General features: G+C 43.6%; 1 protein-coding gene across 3 annotated transcripts in view; it reads left to right on the top strand.

The window, feature by feature from the left end:
• Positions 1–3,936: 3,936 nt before the first annotated feature.
• Positions 3,937–20,812, top strand: part of Atrnl1 (attractin like 1) — a 516,957-nt gene continuing 500,081 nt past the window's right edge. For all 3 annotated transcript variants that reach the window (XM_021151617.3, XM_085834192.1, XM_085834193.1), the window contains exon 1: positions 3,937–4,366. In XM_021151617.3, coding sequence (XP_021007276.1) covers positions 4,077–4,366 — 290 coding nt within the window. In that variant the 5' untranslated portion in view covers positions 3,937–4,076. The remainder of the gene's footprint in view (positions 4,367–20,812) is intronic.

Here is a 20,812-nt window from a genome sequence, read left to right as displayed (position 1 = left end):
GTTTGCAGAGGGAATAGTTATTGGTGCTATATTTATTTGAGTCAGGGTTTTACTATGTAGGACAGGCTGGTCTTGAACTAGAGATGTCCCATTTCTGCCTTCCCAGTGTTGGGCATACAGACCTGCACTCCCATGCCCAGGTAGATGGATAGACTTGATTCACGTTGCTTAAGGGGAGTCACAGTCTGTGCCTTTTAAAAAAATAATTAGATTTCATAAAAGACAAATTTCTATGACCAAGTCTTGGCAATTTATTATTTGGGGGGAGAAGGTAAGGTAGTACGTGTAGATATTTAGAAAGAAAAGTTTTAAGAATGCTCATTTTATTTTCAATTAAAAATTATATTAGCCCAGCCTAGTGACTTTAGAATCTTTGGATTTATTTCTCTGGATTTACTTATAACAATATGTTTGAAATGTGTTAAGTCTTAGAAAAATTGGCAGAAGGAGGAGTGGTGTGTGTGTGTTTGCAAGCACAACAGCAAGAGAGGGGGATGAAAGCAAAGAACGGGCCCAGGGGGAGGCAGAATGTTAGCTTTTGGTTGGGAGGGTGCGATGTTTCAGATTAGCATACACCTCTCATATCACTCATATTTGTTAGTGAATATTTAAACCTGACTTTTTCTTTATTCCCCAATCTCAGCTCCATCTAAGCTCTCTTATGTCTTAAGAGATGCTGCCTGGCTGGCTTGGTCCTACGATGGTGTTTCCTGCTCTGAGACTGAGCTGCCTGCTACTTTATTTCCGGCTGCTTTCCGGCTGTGTGAGTCAATGGTGAACAACAGCCAGAGCAGAGCCCACCTTTCAGTCAGGCAGTCCTGCCTTCTTTCGTCTGAATAGGAGCCTTTGCTTCTAGAGTGACAAAATTCAGTATCAGTGGACTTATTTCCCCCTGTTCTTTAAAAAGTATCATTTGAATGTCCTTTGAAAAGAGAACTCTTAGGTTTTTGTCTACCATATTACAATTTTTTAAAAGTACTTTAAATAGAAGTGAACATAATACCTCAAATATCCAAGGGTCCCTGATATTAGTTAATTGTTGAGAGAACAAATGCACACATGTTTCTTCTTGGATAAGTTGTAATCACTAGTTCTAAACAATTTAACTTTATTTTGGTGAAACTGGCTTTTGCCCTTTTCTCTCTTCGGGGTTTTTTAACCCTTTACCAGAGTGATGGCTGCTGTTACCAGTCCTATGAATTCCTTCAGTGTTGTTGAGCCTGCTAGGATGTGACAACCTGGGAGTTTAAACGTTTTTGATCATAGAAGATACTGAAACATCAGCCAAGATGCTGCACAGGTTCTGTCGCTGTCATTTAAGTTTTCTCTGTTTATATCTGCGGATTATGTGACACACATGTGTATCGGGAGGTTACTAATTTGCGAGCCCAATACAAGGTAGATCTATCCAAAGGTAGACATTACCTCTATTCCTTTTTGCTTTCTGTACCTTGAATTCATCATAGTTGCTCATAAGACGTCAACAGAAACAGTTCGAAGGAGAAAGAGGATATAGGCGAAGCCGAGATTCTGTGTGATCCTTATGTGAATACTTTCATATGAATTTAATGCATTCAAGTGTGTTCAAAGGGAATTATTGCGAGGAGGCCTTTGGGGCTGCACGTTCAGGGTACGGTGAATGACTACAGTGGTCAGATGGCAACAGATGTGTGTTTTTAATGGGCAAATCCTTCACTCAAATACACGCCCCAGTCGGTGTGTGGCTGAGCTGTGATCTCTCTTGTTAGAGAGACAGACTCCAGTGCACCCTTTGAATTACCTCCATTCACTAGAGGCATTAAGAATTGACCACTTTCCACAAGTCTGAAAGTGACACCACCTTAGACGTGAGAAAGATGTAGCTGACTTTAAACTTCAGCTGGTAGGGAGAGAAGAAGAAAGGAAAAGCCAAGGAGATTGTCCACCAACAGAGAGGATCCTAAAGAGTTTGGATTTTCTTTCCCTTTTTCTTTTTGTGACTGCAGTGAAAAGGAGTGGCCTCTAACAAGATCCTCTTAACTCTGTCCCCCTCTTTCTGAAGAACACCAGAATGTGGAAAAGGTGGGGAAGGTATGGGGCAAGCCAAATTTCAGGCTCTAAGGGACATGGCTCGCACTATTGTGTCCTGGAAATGGATTTTTTTAAGTGAGAATCAGTTGCCTTTCTTCTTTTGGGAAGGAGCCTTTCCCCCCCCCCCCCCAGGACCTTTGTTTTCCTCTTAAGTCATTGCTGAGGTATTTGCAAACCAAGCCAGCCAGCACTTATGTTTTATTCACCAAAGGAGAACAAAGCAGCTGCAAACAGAAGTGGGGTGATAAACACTGGAAACGCACACAACTTAGAGGACTCGATCCGTTTCTGCTACCAACCCGCACCTCAGCCTTTCTCATGCTCTTCCCTCATCTGCGAAATGGGGTTAATAGAGGATTTTCTCTGTGAAGTGGGATGATGGAGATTAAAAGAGATGACGTGGGTACATTATTCCCAAAATAAACCCGCAGTGAATCTTAACAATAATATTATGACTGTGGTTACAACCAAAACTTTTCTGCTCCAGCTGTCAGAAATATCTGGTGAGTTTCACATTCTTGTTCGGACCGCCTGCTCCTTGGTGGAGCTCCAACAACACTCGAGGGTGCTTGCCTGCAATTTGTGCACAGCTTCCTCTCCAAGGGTTCAGCTAACAGGCCCGTATAGAGAAAGCATAAAAGTAGAAGATATATCTCAGCTTATGCAATTAAATCTTGGAAAGTCATCTCAAGGAAGAAATAGATGCCGCTGAAAACGGGAAAGGGCCCTTTCTGGAAATCACTTCTGCTTTTCTGAAGGAAAAAAAAAAAAAGCCCCGATGTCGCAATATTTTTCAAGAGAGAATAGTGTCCCAGACGAAGGAGGAAACATAGACAAGAGAAAAGAAGATTTGGTGAGGTTCCGAGGCAGCGTCGGGAGTGGTGGCTCTCGGAGCAGTTCTTTGTTGGGCATGAGGAGCCCCGATTTCACGATAAAGAGCGGCCGGCGGCTGAGGTCGCTCCACGGGAGCAGCTTCGCGCCCCATGCAGCCCCTCACCCCACTCCGCCCTGTCCCTGCACCCCACAACGTGGTCAGACCGCGGTGCCTTTAAGACTTTGCTGGCTGCACATGCTCAGCTCTTTGTGTGTAGTTGGGAGTTTTTAAGAAAAAAAAAAAAAAAAGAAGAAGAAGAAACGTGCAAGAGACCCGGGGAGCACTGGGGCGGGCGCCTCACTTCTGCAGCCCGCGGAGTACAAGGTTGCCTTCCTGCCGAGGCCCCGAGGTCGGAGTGGGTTTCTCCTCCGTGGGCTCCGCGGCGCGGGCCACACCTGGGGACGCACTCCCAGCGGTGCCCGCCGGGCGGGTGGGCGCGCGGGGGAGTCCCAGGTCCCCGTCAGGGGCCGGGCGAGACCACCGCGCCCGGACCGAGGGGGGGTGGCCACGAGAGTGCGAACGCACAAGGCTGCAGGAACGTCTCTCCGCAGCTTGGGCTGCGACCGCGGCCACGGCAACTCTGTCTGGAGGGCGGAGAGAAGCAGGCTGCTGCGGTATCTCAGGCTGGCAGGAGGACCGCGGGATACCGACGGCCGCTCTCCCCTCCCCGCGTGCTCCTGTTGGACGCGCCCATCTCGGGGGCTCCCGCGCGGCCCCGCCCTCCCGGGCGAGCCTCGGCATTCGGCGCGGGGCGCGGGCGAGGCGGGGCCGTGCGGGTCCCCTCCCCCTCCCCGCTCGGTCCCCTCCCCCTCGGGTCCCCTCCGGAGCGCGGGGCGCCGCCGGCTCTTCGCTCCGCTCCCGGAGCTACCGTGGCTGCAGGGTTCGGCTCGCCGAGGACAAGGTCAGGGAAGCGGGCGGCGATGCCCGAGTGTGACTGGAGGCAGCCGACCGGAGGCCGCCGCGCCTGGGATCCGCCGCTCCGGACCGGACAGCGGGACGGAGGTCGGCGCCGTTGAGGAGCCGAGGAACAGCAGCGGCGGCGGCGAGGTCCTCTGCGGCCGGAATCCCCGCTCAGCGGCATCTCCGTGCGTTCCCGCGAGCGCAGCCCCGCCGGGCCGGGACGCCGGGGAAGATGGAGCCGGGGGTCCGGGCCCGCTCGGGTGCCCCGCAGCCGGCCTCCCCGGGGCTATGGAGGGCTCGGCCGGCGGGCGGTGGGGGCGCCTCCTCCTGGCTGCTCTTGGACGGGAACAGCTGGCTGCTGTGCTATGGCTTCCTCTACCTGGCGCTCTATGCTCAGGTGTCCCAGTCCAAGCCCTGCGAGAGGACTGGCTCCTGCTTCTCCGGTCGTTGTGTCAACTCCACCTGCCTGTGCGACCCGGGCTGGGTGGGGGACCAGTGCCAGCACTGCCAGGGCAGGTTCAAGTAAGTGCTACCGTGGGACCCCAAGCCTCAGCCCTGCCCCGCCAGCGTAGCTCCCTGCCCCGCTCTGGCCTCGGGGTCCCCGAGCTCATTGCGCCCGGGAGGAGCCCCTGCGCTGCGCCCCTCCAGCCTCCGGGTGCCCCGGGGAGCTCCAGCAGGCGCCCAGCCCGGGCTGACTCGGTGCTTTCCGCACGTCCTCAGCGGCTTGTCATCCTCTGCGCAGAAAGAATGTTCTCACTCCAATTCGTGCCAAACTCCGCCAATTAGGACAGTATCTGTTTCCATCAGAAACGGAGGAAATAACTCATGAAAAATCCATGAACATTGTGAGAAGTCAGAGGCGTCAGGGTTTAAAGTTGTGGCCGAGCTCCTTCCCTGTGCTGTTCCTCTAGGCAGAGAGCACGCCTCAGTTTAGTAATCGTGTGGTAAATAGGGTTTACAATGGGCAAACTACCGTCTGTACCTTGTTATAAGTTTCTAGGTTGGTCCTCTCACCCATTTCCCCATAAGTCTATAACTTACTGGAATTTTACGCCTCCTATCCAGAACCTACAGAGAGAAATCCAGGCAGCAATTTAAGTTAACTCGATCAAGGTTATGCAGAAAATGCCGAGTCGTGATTCCAGTCCAGCCAGCGTCACTCCAGAATATGCATTTAGAGGTGTTGAGTTTATCAGGACAGTCATGGCTTTGTGTGACTTTTGACAGGGTGTATGGGGGACAGCAGTTTGGTTTTGCTGAAAAGCAAGGTGCTAAGGAGCCTGCATCTCTGGGGAAGAGACACTTCTCCCCATTGGCTGATGCTTATTAGATCTCTGCCTCTATAAAAAGAAGTGGGGTGGCCGTTGGGAAGGCGTAGAAGTGGGTTTCTCTGAGAAACTGCAGGAAAGCGGTCATCATGAAAGCTTGTCCTAGATATTTAACATGAAGTTTACGGCTGATTGTGGTTGTGAAATAATACTGTGTAGATGGCTAGTATTTGTTGTGGAGATGAAAGCAGAATCTAGGTAAAGTATCTCTGGCTTTGAGCCAAAGGTAAGAATATGGCTGACTTTATTAATCTATTTCAGGTGGTTTCCTTGGCGTTTTAATCACAGCATAGTTTTCTTTACTTTCTTTCCCACATTTTTACTGTTACTTACTGGAGCAATATCCCATATTCAGTGTAAAAATAATGTTTGTCTTAAATGACACTTTGAAATTTTAAGTAGATTTTATTCTTTAGTTTTTGGTTTTGGTGGGAAATCTTAGGTGAAATTTCATAAAATTGGTTTGGAGCAGTAAGTATTTCCAGAGTTCCAAGTTTTAGGAGCGAATACATGAGTTTTACAGATACCTTTAAAGTAATTTAAAAAGAGAGGCGCCACTGAAAAGTTTAAAAAAGTTTTACAATGAGAAAGCGAGATCTGATTTTATGATGCCTCCTGAGTAGCATTAATCCCCCTGTCGGTGATAGTGTTAGCCAGCCAGCCCTTTTACTTGTTAAGAGGATATCTTGTGGGAGAGAGCAATGGACAAGGAAAAAGCTACACTCACTTGTCCCGGTTTTCTACAGAGTAGGATTGTTTCAATCGTTTGTAACGTTGTGGCGGTGAGTTAGCTCCGTTTATCTGAAGAGGCTATGAAGCACCACCTTCTGAGACGTTCAGTCCAGTCCTGTGTTTTGGAGTAGGGATGCTTGTTAACAGCTAGATAGCTAGATCAGCACTCTGTGAATTCTCTTAGATGCTGTCCCAGTAAGTAAGAGAAATCACCCAGATCAAGTTAAAAGTAACCAAGTAACACTGAAAGATGTTCATGAACTAGATACATTGTTAACGGAAGCAGAGTAGACGTACTTAAATGAGGTCAAGTCCTGAACTTACTGAATAGTCATCCTTGGGAAGCTGTTATTCTTCTGATTCAACTGCTGCTTGATGTTTCTATGAAATACAAGTTATTCGGGTAAATATACATAGTACACATCTCTGTTTTCTCAGGCATACTTTTAGGGGCAAAGAAAGTGTATTTGATGTTAAAGACTTTGGACATTTAGAATAGTACAGAACTATTCTTGGTAAAGTACCTTGTGAGCTATGAACAGTTTATTTGAAGATGTGTTTTCATGGCAAAAGAACCAAACTTGACAATTATAGCTCAAGTCTTGACTAGGCTGAACACAAGAGCAGCCTTACACATAGTCGTGAAAAGTGATTGATTAATCTTAGAAAGCAGGTGTCAAAATTAATGGGTATGTTACCTTAGTCATTTTCTATTATAGATGTTGTGGCTAGGGAATGAACATTCTTCAAAGGCCTTTTTGCATCTGAAGACTGAAGTAGAGATGTAGGAGCAAACAGTATTAGAAGGGATGCTCCGGAGCTCCTGGCATTCACTGTAGCTTTTTGTTTGTTTCCATTTGAAAATAATAAACCCTTCAAAATTGTAAGACATTTCTGACAAAAGCAAAACAAAATGACCACCCGTTTTCACTAATGCCAGACTAAAGGTTTTAGGAGTGAGACTCGCAAAGCACCTGGCCAGTTTGAAATAGAATCAAGACTATGGTAGGCCCTAATTGAAATTATATTTCAGTTGCATTGCACAACGTTAGGCTGGAAAACATTCTGATGTAATCTACGAATAATAGTATAGACGACAAATGATATTTTTGTTAGAAGCTGGTTAAATTATTTTTATAGAGCAGTTGAAAGTTTTATGTATAAGAATTGGTTTTGTATTGAAATTATACTTTTTGTTTTGTTTTGCTACTGTAGCTTTGATACTCATCGCCAATCTCTTAAATCTGAGGTTGGGAAATATGTTACAGTATGTGACTTATTTGTAAATATAGAATTATAAGCATTCCTGTATGGGGTACTTTAAGAATCATTAACTTTATTCTCTACATAATTTTTAGACCTTCCGGTTAGTCAAATTTGGGTTCTAAATAGCACATATTTATGATGGAATTACATTTTTAGTAACTGCTATAATAGTGAGTATATACTGTGAAATAGTGGAATGTTTTCTATCAACAAAAGTGGCAGGATTAGAATTTTAATTATTTTTTTCTAAGCCACTTTTTTTTTTCTTTGAGAAAAGGTCTCTACACACAACTGGTTGTGGAACGCACTATGTACACCAGGCTGGCTTTAAATGCAGAGAGATCCTCCTGCCTCAGCCACCATGCCAGCTGTAAGCTACTCTTTAAGTGATATATTTATATAAAATCTTTATTGTTAATGACAGGAAACCTTTGAGTAATGTGAAAAATTGAATGTTCTCTGTCCACATGTCTTCATCTTCTAAGTAAAATTATAATAGATGATTTATATTATCATTTATATTATTAAAATATGCAATCCCATAGTAGGGATTTAACATAATTGAAGTGGACAGTTCCGTCTAAATTGTGAAGTAGGTATCTTTCTTTTCTTTCCATTATTTGGCTTCTTAAGCAATCAGATTACTCCGCCGCTTGTTCTCTCAGCTTCTTGTGAATTCCTTTGGCCTCAGGGTACTTGACACAGTCCTTACTTCTTTACTCTTTGCTCGAGTAATTAATGTTGCCATCTAATTTTAGCCTGCCTACCAGTTTGTAAAGGAGGCTTTTTGGACTCCCCAGTCAGTCAGTCATACCTTCTTACATACTGCTGTAGCAGAGCCTTTCCTACTTAGTGCTTTTAAACAAAGTACTAATTATTTTTTCTTTAAATTGACACACAAGAAACTACAATTTCATCTTATTAACTTTTTCTGTGGTCCAAATGCTCTTCAAGTGCTATGTTGAGTTTCAGTTTAAAATTTATTTTTTGAAATATGTGGTATGTATGCACACTTATGTATATGTGCATATATATATATATATATATATATATATATATATAGTGTGTGTGTGTGTGCATGTATGTCTGGGTATCTGTGTGCATGTGTGTATGTGCATGTATATGTGCTTTGTGTGTAGTGTATATGTGTGTGTATGTGCATATGTTTGTGTGTGCATGTGTGCATATGTGTATGTGGTATGTGTGTAGTGTGTGTGTGTAGTGTGTGCGCACACACATGTGTGAGACGAGCAGTGTAGAAGAGGGCCCTGGAATCCTGGGAATCAGAGTTACAGGCAGTTGTGAGCCTAACTAACATTCAGGACACTGGGAACTGAACTCAGCTCCTTTGCAAGAGCAGTATGTGTTTGTAACCTCTGATCTGTTCTTGTAGGCCCTGAGCTATCATTTGTAATGTGCAATTTATTTATTTAAAGTTTAGAATTTGGGGAGTTTTGTCTTATGTATATATCTGTGAAATGATCACAGTAATAATGACCATGAAAAGAGAAATCGTACTAAAAAGTTTCGAATGCCTCCCTTTCTCTCCGGTTGCCTCTCCATGTCTCCCAGGAACTGCTGATCTTTGTTCTCTCAGTACAGATTCATTGGTGTTTTCTAGAGTTTCTCTTTTGTAAGTGGAATCATTTGCTACATTTGTCTTTAAACGGCTTCTTTCACTATGTATCATTTTGAGATTGGTTCTGTTCCTTTTATTTCTGAACGGTTTCTGATTCCTGGACACACCCGTTTTGCTTTTCCTTTTGCCCTCTGATGGGATCTTGGGTTGTTTCCAGTTCTTAATATTCCTTATAAAGTGAGTGAACTCCCTGTAAAAGTCTTTGTGTGGACATAGGCTTTCGTTTTTCAAGGAGAAATACCAAATAGTGCAATGCTGAATCTTATGGTAAATACACAATTAATTGTTTTTAAATGAAAGACATTTTATATGCATGGATGTTTTCACTGCACATATGTATGTACCCCCCAGAGGCCAGAAGAGAGTGGCATATCCCTTGGAACTGGAGTTAAGGACAGTTGTGAGCCACCTTATGAGTGCTGGAAATTGAACCTGGGTCCTGGGAGAGCAGCCCGTGCTCTAAACTGCAGCCATCTTCTCAGTCAAATACAGAAACTTCTCGAGTAGTTATGAGAATGTTCTAGTTAATTCATATTCTTATTAACTTTTGTCTGTTTAAATTGTAACAGTTCTAATGGATAAGCAGTATGTCATCGGCCTTTTCTTAAACATTCATTTAGTGTGTGTGTGTGTGTGTGTGTACTCATGTGACAGACCATAGTACATATGTAGCAGTAGTAACGTGTCAGTTATATCGTGGGATTGTGGGATGGAACTCAGGCTGTCAGAATTAGCCCTTACCCTGCTGAGCTGTCTCCTTGGCTCTCACTGGCTTCACTTTGTGTTCTCCTTATGACTAATGATACCAGATATCTTGTCATGTGTGTACTTGCTATCTGATTGTCTTCTTTAGTGAGGAAACTTTCAAATCTTGTGTGCATTCAATATCCCCCTTATTTTTGATTTTGATTTTGATTTCTTTCATCTATTAGATAGTTCTTTATCATTTGGAAGTATTTTCTACCAGGCTGGGACTATCTCTCATTTTCTTTATTTTTAATTTCTCTATTTTCTAAACATTTTAATTTAATTTCTTTTTAAAAAATTAACTAGTTTATTTTATGTATGAGTGCTCTATTTGCATGTATACCTGAGTGCCAGAAGAGGGCATCAGACCTCACTATAGATGGCTGTGAGCCACCATGTGGTTGCTGGAAACGGAACTCAGGACCTCTGGAAGGGCAGTCAGTTCTCTTAAGCACTGAGCCATCTCTCCAGCCCCTAATTTAATTTCTTATTTTTTTAATGTAACCCTGTATGTGCATGTGAATATGTGCATGAGTGTGCATGTGAGTGTGCATGAGTGTATGCATGTGAATATGTACATGTGAGATGTGAGTGTGTGCATGTATGTACATGTGAGCATATACATGTGAATTTGTGCATGTGAGTGTGTGCATGTGAGTGTGTAATGGAGTTGCAGGAGGATTTGAGCTGCTCATCACGCTGGGAACTGAACTCGGATCTTCTGCAAGAGCAGCACTGTTAATCACTGAGCCAGCCCCCCCCCCCCCCCGCACCCCTCTCCCTGTGGTACCTTTTCTTTCTCTTACTTCTTCTTGTCAAATAACAGAGGCTCTCACGTCAGCTGGTTTTGGTGTTCTAGTAATGCTGATCTTATAGAAGGGAAGCCTCAGTATTTGCTGGAAGGATTTTTGTGGAATTTGCATTATTTGTTTGGTAGAATTTACCACTTGTCTTAGGGTTTCTGTTGCTGTGATGAATACCATAGCCAAGCGCAACACAGGAGGGAAGGGCTTGTTACCTCTTACAGCTCTAAGCTGCACTTGGACCTTGAGAGAAGTCAGGACAAGGCAAGAAGTAAAGTAGAAGCCGCGGAGAAACTTTTTGCTGGCCAGGTCTCCCTGGCTTGCTCGGCCACAACTCACAGGCACCTGCCCAGGTGTGGCAGGCCAGTCACACTGGATTGGATGCTCCTGTACCAATATAAGTCAAAAAAATGTCCCACAGACTTGCCTACAGGCCCATCTGATGGAGGTATTTTCTCAACTGAGGCTTCTTCTTCCCAGAGACCTCTAGCTTGTATCAAATTGACCAAACCAAACCAAACGAAAGCCAAACCAACAACTCTCCCTAACAACAAAGAGCAAACAAGCAATAACAACACAACAGCCAGCCAGTGAAGCCCTCTAGGCCTGAAATTTTATTGATTCCCCAGAGATAACAGGAGAATCTTACATGACCCTGGTCTCAGAAGTGACATCTCATACATGGCCCCAAAAGCACTGATCTCAGAGTCCAAACAGACATGCCAGACGGCCTGATGGTAGAAAGTGTCTGTTGCATCGAGCCACACCAAGAACCCTGTGACCCCCTGGGCGTGGCTGGCTTCTGTGTGTGAAGCTCAGGGACGGTAAAGCTTTCCTTGGGGTTCTGCGTGAGAGCAGTTCATCAGTGGGCACCAAAACCAGCAAGCAAAGCTCCGAAGCTCCATCCTTCCAGATGTTTACAGCCTGAGACTTCCTACAGACGCCTGCTGAGACTAGCTAACTTCTCTCCTCTGCTCTACATGATAAGCACTGAGGTTCTGGGTTGTGGCTGTAGTAGGTGACACCCCATCATGGTGTGCGAAGCAGGCTTCTGCAAGAGGCAATAAGAAGTAGACTGAAAATAAACTTGATGGATTGAAAAAGAATTGAAATTCGTAAAAATCCTGTCCAAATTAACAAACTCAAACAACAAGGAAACTACCTGTTTAGAAGCAGGCAATGGGCTTGAATTCTCTTACGATGTACAGGAGGAAAAAAAAAACCCATAAAATTTATGTCCAGCATCTCTAAGCATTAGGAAAATGCAAATTAAAGCTATAATTACCCCATACCTGTTAGAAAAAGCTATTATTGAAAAGATGAAAGATAGCGCATGTTGGCTAGAATGTGAAGAATCGGAAAGCTATTTAGTGGAGATGTAAATCACTTCACCCATCTTGGAAATAGTGGGAAGGTTCTTAAAAAACACCCTGAGACTAGAGTTACCTTGTGATTCGCAGTTCCACTTCTGACAATGTATCTTCAGTCCTATGTCCACTTCTGACAATGTATCTTCAATCCTGTTTGCTGCAGCTGTGTCCACAGTAGTTCAAACTTGGGAGGACATAAGTGCTCATCAATAGACATGAGGGGTTGGAAAACCTGGTGTGCGTGCTCAGTGACATAGAGGCTGAAGGGGAATGACGTCATTTGCAACATGAAATACATTGTAGCAAGTGGATAAGCCAGGAACAAGAAGAGAGTAATAGCCCTGATCTCACTTACACTGGGCGCTGAAATGTGAACTCAATGTGAACTCATCGTGTGGGCTGCTGTTGAGAGGGATGGGCTGCGTAAGGAAAGGGGATGCTCTGAATGGTGTGACGTGTACGAGGTTTCAGTTAGATGAGAGGATGTCCTGATGTTCTCTTGTACAGCAAGGTGATTTATGTATATTTCAGAATTCTTAAAGGTGAATTAAATGTTATTATACAGAAAGCTTAGTATGTGAAGTGATAGGTATGTTAATTAGTGCATTATGTTCCTTTTAAAGCCAGAGGGTAGTCCTAGGTATTGCTCCTCACATGCTATCTTCCTTTTTCTCCTTCCTTCCTTCCTTCCTTCCTTCCTTCCTTCCTTCCTTCCTTCCCTCCTTCCCTCCTTCCCTCCTTCCCTCCCTCCCTCCCTCCCTCCCTCCCTCCCTCCCTCCCTCCTTCTCTCCTTTCCTTCTTTCCTTTCTTCCTCTCTTTATTCCTTTCTTCCCTTTGAGACAGTGTCTCAGCGAGTATGCTTGACCGAATGGCCGATGATCCCTAGGGATCTGTCTCTGCCTCCCTAATTCTGGGATTATATGCTCTTGTCAACAACCCCAGCTAGCCACCTCCCTATCCGTAGTGTATACATGTTGAAACATCATATTGTCCCAGAGATGTGTACAATTAGCATCTGCTAATAGATGTATAACACTGAAGATGTACCCAACAGACTGGTGAATAATGTTTCAACTAGAAAATCTGTTTTGAGGAAGACATTTTGGGGTGCATAGATACTTGATGTGGTAAAGTGCTCACCATGGAAGCATGAGGACCCAAGTTCATGTCCCGGAACCCACATGCTAGTGTGTGCTTGTGGGCCAGCAAACCCCAGCAATGCTCTAGTCTTTGTCCACAAAATGTTCCATGTAGCCACAGGTTTTTGTTTTGCTTTAAAACATGGGTATTGGGCTCTGAAGTTAGGCACCCACACTTGTACTACTTTTATCCACGGAAGCGTCTCTCCTGCCCAACAAACTGTTTCTGTAAAAGGTTGCATATTGGACACCTACGGCTTGTTGCTCGGATGGTTTCTGTGCTCTCAACGTTGTCTTTGTAGTATGTTAGCAGCGTTAGTATAAATAAATAGGTGGAGCTGTGTTCTGATAATTCCTCATTTATGCAGACAGTTGGCCAGCAGTTTAGAGCCCTAATCTAAATTCATGTGTCTCTGCCTCTTAGGTCAAGAACATGCATATGTAGTTTAATGTTAGTTGGGTGTAGCGGTTTACAATTATAATTGCAAAATTCCATAGTTTACAGCAGGAGGGTTTTTATGATTGGCAAGGCCAGCCTGGGCTGTGCAGAAAGTCCTAGGCTAGCCAGAGTTACATTGTCAGGGCCTGTTTTTAAAAAATTAAAAGTTTGAAATTTAGAGTGTATTTTCCAAACTTTGTTAAATAGTTGAATTATGTGTTACTTAAGTTTTGGGAGATCTGCACAAAGAGGCAAATATAAGGGCATTAGGAGTAGGAAGTAAATGAATAAATTGAAAACTGGGTCTTTGTTGTCACCTATGGGTTTGGAGTTTTAAGACTCTTGTTTTATAATTCCAGGTTATGCATAAGTTCAAAGTGTAACAGCAATTCTCTAAGGTGACATTTGGAAGATTTAAGAAGAGACCAGAGACTTGAAAGAGAAAATTGTCCTTACTGTAGGAAGTGAGTCAGTTCTTACTGTGGGGTGTGTGTGAGTGGGCTCTCACTGTGGGGTGTGAGTGGGTTTATTCTTATTCCTACAACTTAGTGGTGAGAGGAGATTTCCATTCCATCTTAAGGGCTGATGTCAGCCTCCCGTGCCGACACTAGAATAGATGGAATTCCTCTGTAGTAAGTAGAGAGAAGTTAAGTTCTTGGTAGAGTCTTCAACTAGTGATGTGGGATGGAGGTAGGGACGACGTCCAGGGCTGGGGGATGTTGTCTTACGATCCTTGTAGTGCTACTGAAGCTGGGCAAAGCAGAGTGTAGGGAATGTGGTTTCCAGCTTTCCTGCTGTGTGGCCTGAGTGGAGAGATTCCTTCATATCCCGCTTCTAAGGAGGAGAGGAGAGAGAGATTGTGGTAGTTCCTACCTACGTGTTTTTGAGGGAAGGAGGAATATTTTGAACTATAGGCAGTGGATTGGAGAACACAGGACAGGACTAAGCAGATGGCAGAGAGTAGACTCTAGGTCAGAAATGTTGGCAGAGGTTGAATTAGGAGGCTGAGGCAGGTAGACCTCTTGAGTTTTGGGTCAGCTTGGTCTCCATAGAGAGTTCTGGCAGAGTATAACTCTGTCTCAGAAACAAAAACAAATAAAGAAAATCACTTTATGGATGGGGGCATCTGGTATCTGTATTTCCTTAGAAATATCTTTAATTTTTTTAAATTGATACTTCCTATAATTGGGCCACTTACTGTTTTCTTATTTCTTTGCATGATGTGTGATCCCTTTTTGTTTTAGACGGGACGTCTCTAATGAGATGTCTCTGAAGCCTTCTCCGGTGTTTGTTTTTGCTGTGGATCACATCTGTTTAATGGGTTTCCAAACGATTTTGTAATGATTTTATTTTTTTACTGTGAGTGATCTCTGGCATCAACGTTCCTCCACCTTGTGGTCAGCTGCGATTCTGGTGAGGATTTCCGGTATTACCTGGAGCCAAGGAATAAGGAACTGAGTCTTTGCCGATTTCCTGTGGCTCCCTCCCTGAATGAAGCCCAGTGTGGCTCTGCCTTTGCCTGGTTTCTGCTTGTTCTGACGTAAGGATAAGCAAAAGTCATATCTGAGGTCTTTTCTGAGCATGTAGTCTGATTTAGGTAGGCATGTAGCTTCCTAAGTTCCCCAGTGTAACCTGCCCAGGTCTTTCTCTGTCCCAGTCTTAAAGGAACCCTGGGTCAGCTTTCTCCTGGTTTTCCAGGAGTCTTCAGGCAGGTATGTCCCTGTCAGGAATAGTGTCCTCTTATTCGTTTTGGTATTAATTGAAACTAAGCATGTCTATTATAATTAAAACTAAATTATAACTCGAGAAACCAGAAGACATTCAAACAGAATTGTAAGGAATGAAATGGTAAAAGAAAAATAGAAATGCTCAAAATTATAAAGTCATATCAAAAAGGGGGAAAAGTATACAACTAAAAAGTATTTTACATAGAACAGTAGTTGATAAACTCCTAACTGTTGACTGTTTTCTTTTTTTTGTTCTTTTGTTCTTTTTTTGTTTTTTGTAAGAGGTCTACTTTTCTGGAATGTTTAGTTTTTGGAACATTTTCATCAGGCTTTGTCCTCTTGAACAGAGTACCCTGATATTAAGTACGTAAGCATGGATTTCTTTTTCTCTAGTCTCTGGAAGAAATTACAGAATATTTTTATTATTTCTCATTTAAGAGATGGGAAGATTTTTACCATTGAAACCATCTGTGCCCACAGGTATTTTTGATACCTTGTTTTTAATTATAAACTTCTTTAGCAGATCTAGGGCTTTGTAGATTTTCTATTCCTTCATTGTTAGTTTTGCCAAGTTGTGAGTTATTTTAGATTTTTTTTCATTTTATTTAAACCATCAAATTCATTGACAGGAAGTTTTAACATCCCTTTTTTTCTATTGAATTATTAATAGTAATATCTCCATTGCCTTTTTGATAACTAATATCTTCCTTTCTTTCTTGGTGGGTTTGTTAGGAGTTTGACAACTACTATTCTATGTAAAATACTTTTTAATTGCATAGTTTTCTCTTTTTGATGTGATTTTACAATTTTGAGAGTTTTTCTTTTTCTTTTACCCTTTCACTCCTTACAATTCTGTTTGAATGTCTTCTAGTTTCTCGAGTTATAATTTAGTTTTTAGTTATAATATACATGTTTAGTTACAACTTTGGTTTTCGGTTTTCTAATAGTTATGTTTGGAGCAATAAATTCTGCAAAGCACTAGTTTAACTTCATCTTACAAGCGTTAGTAGGTTGTGACTTTTAGAATGAGTCAATTCAAAATGTTTTTTTTTTTTTTATATGTCCTTGTGACTTAGAACTCTGTTTCTTAATTCCCAGACATTTAGGGCTTTTTAACTTATATTCTCCATTATTATACACGATCTGCATGGCTTTTTGGAAGCACGATTATTATAGCTAACTTTCATGAATCGATCAGACTGATTTAATTCACTTCTGGTGTTACTTAGTGCTATGGCCAAAGGACAAGCAGCCAGCCACTTCCTTTAAGTCTGAAGTCATTTTTTTTTTCAATCCTGACTTTTGAAAGACAATTGCTGTAGGCTCAAGAAAGTCCGAAAAACATGTGGGATCCAATTTCTAAAGTTCACGTAATTAGAGAGACCCCTTCTAACTTTCATGGCTCCACTGGTTTTTTTGGGGGGGCTTTTTTAGTATTCTTTTTAGCATATGACTTGTGAGGGCCATTCAGTAAATCCATGAGAGATCAGGACCAGACACCGACTCACTTCGTTAAATCTTAGGGAAGTCGTTGACGTTCATCCTGTACCAGAGTGGATGTGCAGCTCTTTCTCTAGCATCTCCCTGTGCTTTCTACAGCAGTAAACTAATTCTACTGTCTTCAAAGAATTTAGTGGGGCGGGGGGGGGGGGGTGAGGAAGAGGAGAAGGAGGAGGAGAGTGAGTTGTGTGGAGGTCAGAGAGCGACTCTTTGGAGTTGAGCCTCTCCTTCTACCACGTGGGTCCTGGGGATCAAACTCAGGCTGTTTGACTTAGCCACAAGCCCCTTCACCCACTGAGCCATCTTGCCAAGCCCAGCGTCATTGTCTTTACGTTGCCCTTCAACTAAATTTCTTACGTACCAATACGGATATCACAGAACTTTCTGCATCAGTGAGCACAACCATGTAACATGTACCTTTGTAAAGTTTGGAGACTGATAGAGAGGAATGGGCAGTCAGGTGGAGGTCTACAGTTGGCTAGCACGTGGACTGTTGGAGTTTGGTTCCACAGGGAAGTGCTTGGGACAGGGGACTTGGGCATTATCAATGCAAAGAGGCAGGGAGGCCAGGACATTTATGTTCCTATTTGTTGGCTAAAGGCTGTTCCTGGGAGGAGGTAGATTCATAATCAAGTCTCACCATTTGCATGAGCAAAATGAGTTTTAGTTGCTCGAGGAGAGCCCTTCAACAAAGATCCAGAAACTCACTGCAGAAATCAGACCAAATGTGTGGAAATGTAAGAAAGTCTGAGAGAGTATGACAAGCACTGCCACTGTCGGCCACTGCACTGTGGTGTGAGCACAGCACTGCCACTGTCAGCCACTGCACTGTGGTGTGAACACAGCACTGTCACTGTCAGCCACTGCACTGTGGTGTGAGCACAGCACTGTCACTGTCAGCCATTGCACTGTGGTGTGAGCACAGCACTGTCACTGCCAGCCATTGCACTGTGGTGTGAGCACTGCACTGCCACTGTCAGCCACTGAACTGTGGTGTGAGCACAGCACTGCCATTGTCAGCCACTGCACTGTGGTGTGAGCACAACACTGCCACTGTCAGCCATTGCAGTATGGTGTGAACACAGCACAGCCACTGTCAGCCACTGCACTGTGGTGTGAACACAGCACAGCCACTGTCAGCCACTGCACTGTGGTGTGAACACAGCACTGTCACTGTCAGCCACTGCACTGTGGTGTGAACACAGCACTGTCACTGTCAGCCACTGAACTGTGGTGTGAGCACAGCACTGCCACTGTCAGCCATTGCAGTATGGTGTGAACACAGCACTGTCACTGCCAGCCATTGCACTGTGGTGTGAGCACAGCACTGCCACTGTCAGCCACTGCACTGTGGTGTGAGCACAACACTGCCATTGTCAGCCACTGCACTGTGGTGTGAACACAGCACTGCCCCTGTCAGTCATAGCACTGCAGTGTGCCTATCTTTAACTATTAAGATAGAAGCACATTATTTTATGAAGTTGTGCTAAATTATACCCATGAGAATTTTCCCCTACCTCTTTGCCCATATTTGATATGGTCAGCATTTTGCCTTTCCGTTGGGTGCAAAGAGATATGTTATCCATTTATTTTGCAGTGACTTGGTATTACTGTACTTGGTTTTAATATATTTAGGAAAATGAATCTCATAGTCTTAAGAAAATTTCATGTTACTAGTTAGAGGGATAAGAGAATGAGAATTCTGAAAGAGCAGAAATGAGAGCAGGCCCCTTGTGGCCGACGGCTGAGAGTACAACTGATCGTCCTTCGTCTGAAGTTGACATCTTGCTTGGTAAGCACGGCCCAGGCTTAGTGAGTGGAAGGGTTATGTTGGGGCTACGGTAAACTCACTCTGACTTGCTCTGAAATGTTTTATGGGAAGCTGAGGAGAGCTGTTCATGGGAGTGTCTCACTCTAGGTCTTTGCTTAAAAAAATGGCGGACAGGAAGCTGGGGAAAGCTGTTGGTGGCTGGATGCTGCTGTCCATGATGTGTGGTTGTGTAGTAATTTACTGTTGGCAAAGCCACACGGGCTGCATGAACAGTGGAACAAAATCATTTTCTCCCAGAGTCTCTTCCAGGGCACTCTGAACAAATCATGCCAGCTGACTGTAAAACTCCTCGCCATCTGGCAAAGAAAAATGATTTGAAGGGTCCGGGTCTATTTTAACGCAGTAGGCAAATGGATGAAAGGGAGGTGAGAAGGTACCAGATGGGTGACTGGTACAGCGCACCCCATAGAGATGCAGCCTCTGGGGGAGCCTTTTGAACGTATTTGACTCCCCAGTAACAACCTGAATCTCTGTGTTTACCCACGAAGACACACTTCTTACAAGTAAAGAGCCATTTACCTTTGCCGCAAAAGCAAGAGAAAGCGTGGTTCCCCAAAGGCGCTGTATTGACCATCACTTGTATGGATCCTGTCTTTTGTTCTCTCTCAGCCACAGCGAGTGATCAGTTTAGCTGTAAAATTAGCTTCTGACTGCTTGTGTGCAAAATACAGCTGTGAGAAAGAGTGATATGTACATACACACATGCGCACAGACTCACACACATACATGTGCGCACGGGCGCACACATACACACACTGAAGGTAAGCCAAACTTTAGAAGAACATGGCTTCTTATGTTATGATTTTGTCCTTTTCCGCCTACCCACTGGAAATTGCTTGGTGGAATGGCCTGGCTCAAACACAGATCTCGATTTCTCAGTTATCCTGGTGTAGTTGGGAAGTTACTGTCATTTGTGCTTGATTTCTACTGGAACCTGTCCCCTAGTGTCTTAATTTCGATTATTGTACTTTTCAGTAGCAAAAATTTTCAGAAATATCCTAACTGCTACCATTTTTATTTATACTTTTGAGTTAATTATTTCCAATGTAAGCATTTTTCTTTTTGAACTTAGCATTTTTTTTTTTAATGAATACATTGTATGATAGTCATGGAGAATTTTGATTCAGGCTTATTGTTTGTAGCTTCCTATTTTGCATCTTGTTTTTTATGCTTAATTATCTTTCAACAGTCATACATTTCACTTAAAAACAAAAACTCTTGGTGGCTGTAACTTGAAGCCTGGGGTATGGTTCTTAGCATCCTATTAAGCGGGCTGTAAGCCTTGGAACTTTCTGTTGCCCGGAAGACTCATGCTCTTAGGCTTACCCCTTGCTTTTGTGTTAGTCGGGGTTTCTAGGGAACAGAGACGATAGAATGAGCGAGTATTCATCTATATGTTAGTACTCAGTAGTCCAGCCTTGGCTGTTTCTAATTGGGAAGATCAGTGCATGGGATGGGAGTCCGGTGCTGGAGTCCAAGGGAGAGCCTAGAGATCGATCACTTTTCAATCCACATTGGAATCTTGGAGAAATGGGTTCTGACACCAGAGAGGGAAAGGGCCAGGACAGATGAACTTGCCTGTGAGAGGGAGAGCCAGCAAACGGAAATCATGAGCTTCCTTCTTCCAGGTCCTTTGTGTGCCCTGCCACCAGAAGGTGTGACCCATTGAGGGTGGGCCTTCTGATCTCAGATGGACTTAGGGTGGGTCTTCCACTTCAAATAATCCAGACAAGAAAAGTCCCTCACAGGTGCCCAAGGGGCATGGCTTTAGTCACTTCAGGATGTAGTTATGCTGACAATCAAGATGAGTCATCATAGCACTGGTACACCATTACTCAAAGAACAAGTCATTGTTCCCATGTCAAAAGTACCGTACATGTGGCACACTGACGTGCCTTTCTGCTGCGGGCTTTGCTTCCTGTTCTTGTCTTGTCATTCCTCCGTCTAGACTTGCAAGCACACACTTTATTTGTTTATTTATTTTGGTAGTTTCTGTAGATTAGAGAAATCTCTAGCCCCAAACAGCCTTTTGTGCCTGGCTTCTCTCAAAGTATCTCTGACTTCTGGGTCTTAGCTTGGTCACTAGATATAGCTGCTGATCAGGCTTGGAGTATTTCAAAATTATTCCACTTTTAAAGTTGCTATGAGGGGTGTCTGGATTACCTCATCCGCTGTCATTGGAAGTGAAAAATTAGAATAAGTTAACTAGCCTGTTATTTAAGCTGTACTTTGCTTTTCTCATCTGTCGTATGGAATTGCTAAGTATTTTACAGGGATTTTGAGGTTTCAGAGTAGAGCAATGTATTATCCACTTAGAGTAATACTGGCTATATAGAATGTGTTTGTTATCTTGAGAACGTAGAGCTTTGTCTGTAGCTCATCAATTTTTTTTCCAAGCATAAATTTGCATTTTTATTACCAAAACCGTTTGTAGGAATTGTGAAAGT

Source organism: Mus caroli, unplaced genomic scaffold, assembly GCF_978045245.1.
Source record: "Mus caroli unplaced genomic scaffold, Mus_caroli_1 scaffold_20, whole genome shotgun sequence".
In the NCBI taxonomy this organism is placed as follows: domain Eukaryota; kingdom Metazoa; phylum Chordata; class Mammalia; order Rodentia; family Muridae; genus Mus; species Mus caroli.
The sequence above is the reverse complement of the archived record's forward strand: the minus strand, read 5'-3'. Positions and strand labels throughout refer to the sequence as shown.